Source organism: Fistularia commersonii, chromosome 3 (assembly GCF_037954325.1).
Source record: "Fistularia commersonii isolate RoL2024-O1a breed Wild chromosome 3, RoL_Fcom_v1.0, whole genome shotgun sequence".
Taxonomy (NCBI): Eukaryota; Metazoa; Chordata; class Actinopteri; order Syngnathiformes; family Fistulariidae; genus Fistularia; species Fistularia commersonii.
This window is the reverse complement of record NC_141286.1, coordinates 26557892-26568736: the sequence shown is the minus strand read 5'-3', so window position 1 is coordinate 26568736 and position 10845 is coordinate 26557892. Positions and strand designations below refer to the sequence as shown.

Genomic DNA, 10845 nt, shown 5'->3' with positions numbered 1-10845 from the left:
AGATGACACTTACCCACCACTTCTATGCAGAGTGTGTGGGTGGAGTGAATGTGTGTGTGTGTGTGTGTGTGTGTGTGTGTGTTTGCAGCCACGTCTGAATGCTCCTGTTGCTTCTCGCCTGCTTTCACAATTTTACTTGAATAACAGCATTCAGTGAAAGACGCTGCTTGCTATTTATACCCGGCGTGGTGGCAATGAGCTGGACGGCGTGCAGCCATGAAAGTGTCAGCACACGTGTGTGTGTGTGTGTGTGTGTGTGTGTGTGTGTGCAGGCTGACAGTCTGGAAGTGACGAATTGCCGGAGACATTGTCGACAGATTGTCGGTCTGTCAGATGTTTTTCCACGTCATGAGGAACCGAAGGTCTGGTCCACGGTTTGAAGGTTCACTGAGCATTGAGCAGATCTTCTGTGACCACCAGAAAGTTCTGGGTTCTGAACCGGTGGTTTGTGAGGATGCGTTTCTCAGTAGCTTCTCTCCAGGTTCTCCTGCCTGCCTGAGTTCACTCCATGATCTCTCCATGTTTTGAGGGACGTTTGGATGACGTTCCGGTCGACACCTGAGCGGTCCAGGTGAAGCCCCGCCCCCTGTCCATGCAGGACAGCTCGGCTGAAGACGAGGACCAGGTCTCCTGAAGGTCTCATCACGCTCGTGTATCTGACCCACCTGCTTCCAGCAGGTCCGCCGCCGAGCGCTCCGTCTCTGGCTTCCTGTCTGGGCGGTCTGAATGTGAGGGGGTGTTTACGGCAGGAAGACGCCAGAAATAGCAGGGGTGACGCACCGGCGCCGTCAGACGGCGGACAGGACACTGAAAGCGCTCGCCGGCGGGGAGATCGTGATTACTGTTCGATCGAGAGGGGGAGGAAGAAGAGGAGGGGGAGGAAGAAGAGCGTCGCCGCTTCCGTCGACGCTTCCCGCAAACCGGACGCACAGATCCTGACGCGATGCTAGCGGGCCAAGATGGCCGCCACGGTGACGGTGTGTTCACTGATATGAACAAACCATGGAAGGGTGTAATTCTGCAGGAGCGTCTTGGAGTTCCGCAGCAGCTGCTCAGAGTGCTTCCAACACATGGGGGCGGAGCCACGCTGAAGCCCCTCCCCTCTCAGCCTGTCACCCGACACCTGCTCCGGGTCGTCATCTGGGGAAGTTCTGTTTCCACGTGGAGACGGCAGGCGGTTGCTAAACGGAATTACGGTAAAAGCGTCGGGCAGCTGCACGTCGTGCAACCATCTGCACCAGCAGGCTCAGCGGAGACGTTCCCGTCAGGCGCCACTTCGCAACCTGCTGGGAAAAACCCCGGACGCCCACGGCTCCTGGAGACCGTCATCCACTTTGGGGGGGCGGCGGCAGGACGCTTCCAGGTTCTGGATCTTCACGTTCTCCAGACCAGCATCACTGAACATTGTGTGACTGACAGGGTGAATGGTTGAATGATTGACAGCTGAACGCTGCAGGTTAAGCTCCGCCTCCACAGATGATGAGATGATGAATGGGTGGCTGGCTTCAGGTGGTGCTGTGATTGACAGGTGACGCTGTGATTGACAGGTGATGCTGTGATTGACAGGTGACGCTGTGATTGACAGGTGATGCTGTGATTGACAGGTGACGCTGTGATTGACAGGTGACACTGTGATTGACAGTTGATGCTGTGATTGACAGTTGATGCTGTGATTGACAGGTGACGCTGTGATTGACAGGTGATGCTGTGATTGACAGGTGACACTATGATTGACAGGTGACGCTGTGATTGACAGGTGACACTGTGATTGACAGTTGATGCTGTGATTGACAGGTGATGCTGTGATTGACAGGTGATGCTGTGATTGACAGGTGATGCTGTGATTGACAGGTGGCCATGTGACTGAAGGTTCAGGTTAAATGCTGCCTCTGGTTCATCTCCAGATTAGATGCAGGGTGTAAAAACACCAACGTACTGTGACCGAACGCAGCCCTCGCTGAAGGTCAGCGGCAAGCTAATGGCCGCGGCGCCGCTCAACCTGCGGTCCGTCTCGGAATATTATGGGTACTTCAAGCTGGTTGCCTGGCAACCTCAGGGCCACAGACATGGAAGAGGGCTTACAAAACAAAAACTTCTGTCCTCCTCCAGGAGTCCTCAGCAGAACGGGGGTGAACGTGGATTCACACACGGTTCGTCTCCACAGAATACAGCTGGAATTCTCTGGAAAGGGAAGGAGAGACTGGAAAAACCCAAACAATCAAGTGAAAGACAGAAGGAAAGTCTGGAGCCAAAGCCAACACCAAGTTAAAAGGAAGACTAAAATAAACTGGCCTAAAGGGAGCTGGTGTGTGTGTGTGTGTGTGTGTGTGTGTGTGTGTGTGTGTGTGTGTGTGTGTGTGTGTGGAGGGGAGGGGGGGTGGAAAAACAAATATGGACGTCAGTAAATGAGCACTGGAAACCCAGAAGAGACGCTGCTCCTCCGTTCTGTCCCAAAGTGTCACAGTGATTTATCTCCTCTCACAAAGTCACTCCAGCTGATATGGAAACCTTGACCCCCCCCCCCAAACACACACACACACACACACACACACACACACACCACCGTGAACATCACTGTCCATGACAGATCTGAGGCTGGAGGCTCATTAGCTCCTGAGCCTTCATCCCATGTCGGGGGGTGAGGGGTGCACAGCTGTGACCTTCAGACAGATACAGATGACCTTCTCCAGCTCTTCTCCAGGACGGGTCCAGACGGGTCACATGGGACGAAGACCCGAACAAAAACAGTCCCGTGAAGAACGTCCGCAATCCAAACAGGTGAATCTCTGACACCCTGGACACCTCTGGTCACAACATCAACACCAAACAGCTTTTAGTGACACACACACACACACACACACACACACACACACACACAGATAGCACGTTGTGAATGGCCACTCTGGTTGGACTGCCAGCTTTAATTAGGAGACCATCCGGACCTTCAGCCGTAGATCTCAGTCTTACAAGGTTGAGAAGTAAATAACGAGGAACACCTGAAGATGGGAGCTAACATGGCAACAACTACTAACAACAACGTCCATCTTCAAGAAGAGTGTGGGGGAGCTCAGATGGACATCTTCAGAGGGACCCTCTCCTGGCTGGTCTTCCTGCTGGGCTCCGCAGGGTTCTGGTAGGAGAGCCTCACAAACACCACCACCAGGATGGATCCTGGAGGGAGGGGGTTCGCAAGAAAAGAGACGGCGTCGTTTCTCCGGGTTGCCATGGCGACGTACCCCCGGGGGCCGGTCTTACCGATGACGGCAAAGGTGCCCAGCAGGATCCCCACCGCGGACTGGATGGTGGGCATCCCCTGCAGCTGCTTGGCCGCCATCTTGCAGTTCCCTCGGACGTTGCAGGGACAGACGGTCACTGGAGGGGGGGGTTAGCATTAGCATTAGCATCATTTGGAAAAACCTTCGTTAACGTAAAATGTGACACTTTTCACTTATTAGTTGTCTCCAATAACCATCACGTGGTCGAGGGAGCGGAGCCAATCCCTGCTGCCGCTTTGCTGAGGGGCGGGGTTTCAAACGGGCTGTCAATCATCCGACCACCTACTGATAGGTTTTCCATGAACCTGCTTTGGACCTGTGAGAGGAAGATGGAGAACCTGGAGAACCCGGGGGGGGGGGGGGGGGGGGGGGGGCGGAGGGCTACCTGGCAAGTTGATGAAGGTGCTCCTGGGGGGGGAGCTGCTGTCGGAGATGGTGAAGGGCACGGTGTAGACCTCCGGGGGCAGGTAAGGGGTGTTGAGGGACAGGTTGGTGTGGGTATCTGAGGAAGGAACGCAGGAACAGATGATCCTCTGAAGGCCCACTACTAGAAGAACCCCCTCCAGCACAATAACATGAGGTTATTTCTATATATTTTTTGGGCGGGGGGTGTAAAGGGGCAGAGCCTGATGTACCGGGAGCCTCCAGGAGGCCTTGAGCCTTCATCTAATCTGGATCAGCCCCTGCCTGGTGGCATGGCGAGAACCTGCTCCTGCAAAGAGCAGGCTGTTATCAAACCCTTTGAAGCCATTATCTTCTGGGGGGGTGACTTACCATCACCCCACACAAACACACACACACACACACTCACACACACACACACCAGCTCCCGTGTTTTTTTGCAGCCATAGTGCCGTTTTTGCTTCTGAAGGTGTCGGAGCTACAGCTGCAGACTGTCCCTGAACGTCACACGGTGGCGGCCCCCCCGGGGCCCGGCCTCGGGGGCGGAGCCTCCGCGGGGCCAGCAGGGACCCGGGCTGACGGCAGGGAAATTACATGCACCATATAATTACATCTGAGCTCAATCAATATCGCCAGGAAGTGAGATTGAAAGAGGGGGGGTGGTAATGATGGGTGGCGGCGGCCTTGGGGGGGGGGGGGGGGGGGTCTGAAGAAGCAGTGACGCACGTCACCGCAGCAATTTGCATTAAATAAATGGAAAATGTGGGAAAGGACGATGTGCCTCCCTGATTAGAGTAGAAAGAGAATGAAACAGGAAATTCAGCTGTCCGGGGCGGATCGGCGCCTCCTGGTCTCCAGACGCCGCCGCCGCCGCCGCCGCCATCGCCGCCCACAAACCCCCAGAGGACACAACGTCCTCATGACCTCCAGGGTTTCCACCCCCCCAGAAGGACGGTCAAACATGTTCGGCGTGCAAAACGGCCTCAGGGTGAGAGGCTGTTTCCCAGGGTTGTTTTTATGGCAGCCTGCTAGCAGGATATGCTAACTACAGCTTGTAAGGCTAACAGCAGCAGGTGGGGCTAACCACTCCAGGTCACACCAATGGCAGCAAGTAATGCTAACAACAGTAAAGTCAGGCTAACCACAGCATGTCTGGTTGGCATCGGCATGTCAAGCTAACCACAAACACAGCCACAAACCACCAGAGGCTAACTGCAGCGGGCGGGGCTACTCGCAGCAGGTCCGCTAACCCTAGCAGGTCAGATTAACCGTAGCAGGTGGAGCTAAATGCAGCAGGTGGGCTAACACTGGCAAGTCAGGCTAACTGTAGCGGATGGGGCTGACCACAGCGGGTTAGCTAACAGCAGCAGATCAGGCTAACCACAGCAGCTGGAGTTAGCCGCGGCCCATCAGGTTAGCCGCAGACACCTCTCCAGGGGGCAGTGGTGGTCAGTTCCGCTGACCATCCACACTCAAGTGGAGGTGACTGATGGAGGTGGACTTCCGTCGCCGGGAGAACCTCGTCCCCCTCGCTCACCGTTGATGGGCGTTAGCTTCCAGTTGCGGCGTACGGTGGCGTCGCTGCGCAGCGAGAAGTTGAGGCGTCCGCCGTGCTGCGGGCCGTCGCTATCCCTGGACGCTAGCACCAGCGCCTGCTCCTCCCAGCGCGGCGTGCACAGGTACTTCCAGGAGTAGTCGCCCACCAGAACCGGGCTGTTGTCGTTCACGTCCAGGATCTGGACCGTCACCAGGGTGGAGGCGGAGAGCGAGGAGTTCCCTGAGACCACCGGGACATCTGGGGGTGAGGGACGTTCACCAGATACGACCTCGTAGCGACACGCTTCCCGTTCCCCGCCTTACGTCCGTCCACGGCGAGGACCTCCATGGTGTAGGTGCTGTTCTCCTCCCGGTCCAACGCCTGCACCGTCTTCAGCTCGCCGGAGTATTTGCCGATGGAGAAGTACTTCTTGGTGTCGCCCTGGAGGGAGTATCTGCACGGAGGTGGCGAGTCAGGATACCAGATGGGTCAGCGCCCTCCCGCATCCTCCTCCGACCTTCTCCGACCTTCTCCACCTGGATTACCTGATCGGGTGAGAATCCGGGTCGTACCCTCGGATGGTGGCGATGACCCGGCCCGGCTCCTCGCCCTCCCTGACCGTCACCTCATAGTGGCTTTGAGACAGAACGGGACCTTCGTTGACGTCGTCCACGTAGATGGAGACGGTCGCCGTGGAGGCGGGGCCGTAGCGACCTCGGACCAGCGCCACCGGGTTCTGAGCGCTGAGGACCAGGATGTACTCGCTCTCACGCTCAAAGTCCAGAACCTGATCGGACACAAGGCGGACACAGTAAGGAAACGTTGTGGAGGTGATGAGGAACATCACGAGGACCTGCAGGTTCCTGGTCCAGGTTGAACCCCGACACCTTTATTTCCAGCCTTGCTGGGCAGACGTATTGTTATTTGTACTTATTTTGTTATTTGTGCTTCGCTCACTCACTCATTCATTCATCATTTATACTGTCGTGTGAGGCTGGAGACGATCCCTGCTGTGATTGGACGAGAGGCGGCGTTCATATCAAGACATGCGACCATTCATCCTTTCACTCACTCTTCATGCAGACAATTATTCACCCTGTCCTTCACGTGTCTTATGCAACCATTCACTCATTCATGTTATAAAGATACACAATCATTCATGTCCCAAACACAATTATTCCATTCGCTTTTCGGATTCAATCACTCACTCATTCATGTCATATAGAACCATGCAACTGTTCACCCAGTCATTCACAGGTCATATAGAGACGTGCACCCCTTCATTCATTCATGTCATATAAAGACACACAAACCTTCACTCATTCATTCATACATTCACGTCATCTAGACACACAAACCTTCACTCATTCATGTCATATAAAGACACACAAACCTTCACTCATTCATTCATTCATTCATTCATGTCATATAAAGACACACAAACCTTCACTCACTCATTCATTCATTCATGTCATATAAAGACACACAAACCTTCACTCACTCATTCATTCATTCATGTCATATAAAGACACACAAACCTTCACTCATTCATTCATTCACATCATCTAGACACACAAACCTTCACTCATTCATGTCATATAAAGACACACAAACCTTCATTCATTCATTCATGTCATATAAAGACACACAAACCTTCACTCACTCATTCATTCATTCATGTCATATAAAGACACACAAACCTTCACTCATTCATTCATTCATGTCATATAAAGACACACAAACCTTCACGCATTCATTCATTCATGTCATAGACACACAAACCTTCACTCATTCATGTAATCTAGAAACACAAACCTTCACTTATTCATTCATTCATGTCATATAAAGACACACAAACCTTCATTCATTCATTCATGTCATATAAAGACACACAAACCTTCACTCATTCATTCATTCATGTCATATAAAGACACACAAACCTTCACGCATTCATTCATTCATGTCATATAAAGACACACAAACCTTCACTCATTCATTCATTCATGTCATATAAAGACACACAAACCTTCACGCATTCATTCATTCATGTCATATAAAGACACACAAACCTTCACTCATTCATTCATTCATGTCATATAAAGACACAAACCTTCACGCATTCATTCATTCATTCATTCATGTCATAGACACACAAACCTTCACTCATTCATGTCATCTAGAAACACAAACCTTCACTTATTCATTCATTCATGTCATATAAAGACACACAAACCTTCAATCATTCATTCATTCACGTCATCTCGACACACAACCCTTCCCCCTGTCCTCCCCAGGTCACGTGGTGGTGTTGGTGTGTAGAAGATGTCCACCTTAGAGAGGACGAGCGCCACCTCGTTGGTCTGTCCGTCCGTGGCGAGGCTGAACACCTCGTCCTCGTTCCCGGACTCCAGCCGGTAGTTGACCTGCCAGCTGTCGCCCCCCCCGGACGTCGGCGTCCCCGGCCAGCACCGCCGTCACCGTGGTTCCCGCTGGCGCGTCCTCCGGGATGTGGAAGGGCCCGTACTGGGGGGGGGGGGGGGGGGGGGGGGGGGGGGGGGGGGGTGAAGCATCGCACGACAACACACACACCAGGAGTTTAATTCAAACCTCAGTTTGCTCCTTCACTCGTTCATCCAGGCCTGCAGAGCCACATGCTTTCACTCCTGGATTCTTCTGGATGCCGTCCCAGGCGGGTGACCTTCAGCTGACCTCCCCCCCCCCCCCCCCCAGTGTTTGGACAGCCGTTTATAATGTGGCTCTCACCCCCCCGTCAGCACTCAGCTGCCGCCCCCCCCCCCCCCATCCCATCCCGTGGCGGTGCCTTCACAGGCTCATGGAAAAAGCTGTGCTGCTGAGGCGTGACCTGCTCAAGAGCATTTTCCACCTCCGCGTGTGAGTGGGTATCAGCGGCGGCGCCCGTCAGAGCATGTGCCCACGCCGCTCCACCCCCCCGCCACCCCCCCACGCCGCTTACAGTCAGACCCCCCCCCCCCCCCCACACACACACACACACACACACACACACACACACACCGGGCAAACACAAAGAGAAGCAGAGCTGTTTCTGGGATTTCACTCTCACTCGCTATTTTTAGCCTTTAATGGGTTTTTGTTCTTCAAACACGGCCAGAGGAAACCCCCGTCTCCATGGCGACCGGCCGCGTCAACCGTCCCCGAGATAAACGACACAAACGTTAACGTTCAAACGTCGCTTCGGAAAATGGATTTAACACGCTCATCAAAATCAATTGCTGTGTGTGTGGATGTGTGTGTGTGTGAGACGCATTGCTTTATATACACACATACATGTCTACAGTATGTGTCAGTATGTGCACACACACTAAATAGTACAAGTAATATAGTGAGTATACATATACACACACACACACACACACACATATGTATATATATATATAAGCGTCTTTGTGACCCTTGAAAAGCGCTATACAAATCTTATGTATTATTATTATGTATTATATATGTATAAACCTCTTTCATTTCACTTAATACATGAGAATGTATGAGTGTGTGTGTGTGTGTGTGTGTGTGTGTTTATACACTCATTTTGTTTGTCTTTCTGTCTGCCGTCCACCAGGACTGGATCTGCATCCCAACTCTCAGCTGCCAGGAGAAAGTTATCATGAGCAGCCCAATGCTGAGCTAATGGTGTGTGTGTGTGTGTGTGTGTGTGTGTGTGTGTGTGTGGCTGTGGTTCCATCTATAAATATGCTTGTGGAAAGTTACTCGACAGACGGAACAATGGCACTGACTTAAGACAGCGCAAGAGCCGTGAAGGCCGGGTGAACCCGGGTCGGGGCGCCGGGTCCGGGTCCGGATCCGGGCCGGCGGGGCAGCATGACCTCTGACCTCTGACCTCGGCACATGTTCAGTGTGTGCACTCACCTCATGTTGGGAGAACATTGGAGGGTTGTTGTTTTCGTCCTGCACCGTCACCACCACCGTGCACGAGCTGTTCAGACCTGCCGGGGGGGGGGGGGGGGGGGGCAGCAGTCAGCGGGGCAGCAGTCACACACCCCCAACACACACCTGGTCACACACACACACACACACACACACCTTTAGCGTCCTCGGCGGTGATGGTGAGCGTGTACTGCGGCGCCGTGCCCTCCATGCTGTCGGCCTGCAGCGAGATGACCCCCGAGTCCCGGTCCACCCGGAACAGGGCCCGCGGGCTCTCCGGGATCTGACCCACCAGCCGGTAGAAGATCCGCACGTTGTCGGTCTTGGGGTCGTCGTTGTCGGCCGCCTGCACCGTCAGGATCTCCGTCCCTGCGGGACACGTGCGCGCACACTTTGAGCGTTCCACCTGAAGCTCCGCCCACGCTCCGGTCGCTCGCCCTCCCGCCGTAGCGTCACCTCGGGCGGCGAGCTCCTTGACCACGGTGTGATACTGCGCCTGAGGGAAGGTGGGCCTGTTGTCGTTGGCGTCGCCGACCATCACCCTCAGCTCCACCGGCTTGGCGATCTCCCGGCCTTCGGGACGCTCCACCACGATGCTGATCTGGAACTGAGAAAGGATTCGCGCCTGCCGATCAACTGTCAATCGTTCTCGATCTGGGTCAGCACCCCGAGACTCCCTGTCTCCTTCTTCTTCTCCTTCTTCTTCTTCTTCTTCTTCCTCTTCTTCTTCTTTGGGCTTTTCCCTTCAGGTGTCGGCACAGCAAACAACCTTCTCCATCTAACCCTATTCTCTGGATCCTCCTCTCTCACACCAACTACCTTCATATCCTCTCTCACTACATCCATAAATCTTCTCTCTGGTCCTCCTCTTGTCCTCCTGCCTGGCAGCTACAACCTCAGTGTCCTTCTACCCAGACCTGTCCATCTCCAGAACAGAGCAACAATCTTCTTCTTCTTCCTTCAGCTTTTCCCTTCAGGTGTCACCACAGCGAGTCCACCTTCTCCATCTAACCCTATTCTCTGGATCCTCCTCTCTCACACCAACTACCTTCATATCTTCTCTCACGACGTCCATAAATCTTCTCTTTGGTCTTCCTCCAGACCTCCTGCCTGGCAGCTCCAATTCCAGCATCCGTCTACCAATATATTCTCTATCCCTCCTCTGTCCATGACCCAACCATCTCAGTCTGGCTTCTCTGACCTTCTCTCCAAAACATCTAACATGTGCTGTTCCTCTGATGGACTCATTCCTGATCCTCTCCATCCTGGTCACTCCCAAAGAGAACCTCAACATCTTCATCTCTGCAACCTCTAGTTCTGCCTGCTGTCTTCTGGTCATTGGAACAGTTTCCCCGCGGCTCCCGTGGCGTTTGAAAATAATCACAATTGAAATGTATCTTATTTTAGTTTGTTCGTCTCTCTTGCAGAGAGAGGACGGCATTTCATAAATACATAAATACATTTTCATAAATACAAGAAGGACTCAAATAGACATGGAGTATTTTTCTTGAAAGTAACCTTCAACCCAACGGGTTTTTTTTGTCAGAGTTCAAAATGTTTTGTTGCATGCCGAAATGTAATTCCGTTTTCTCTGAAGTTGTTCATTACAACACATTTTGTTTAGGCTTTCAAAGGGTTCATGTCAAATGCACAGTGTAGAAAAAGTTTCCCTGGACGCTGAAATTCCTACTTTGCATTTGGATTCACGGC

General features: G+C 53.1%; 1 protein-coding gene across 1 annotated transcript in view; it reads right to left on the bottom strand.

Moving 5' to 3' along the window:
• Window positions 1-2907: 2907 nt before the first annotated feature.
• Window positions 2908-10845, bottom strand: part of cdh16 (cadherin 16, KSP-cadherin) — a 14960-nt gene continuing 7022 nt past the window's right edge. The window contains 11 exon segments of the mRNA XM_086140174.1: window positions 2908-3171; window positions 3256-3372; window positions 3661-3777; window positions 5215-5454; window positions 5538-5668; window positions 5760-6001; window positions 7545-7655; window positions 7657-7737; window positions 9118-9194; window positions 9292-9504; window positions 9592-9742. Of these exon segments, the coding sequence (XP_085996300.1) occupies window positions 3068-3171; window positions 3256-3372; window positions 3661-3777; window positions 5215-5454; window positions 5538-5668; window positions 5760-6001; window positions 7545-7655; window positions 7657-7737; window positions 9118-9194; window positions 9292-9504; window positions 9592-9742 (1584 nt within the window). The 3' untranslated portion in view covers window positions 2908-3067.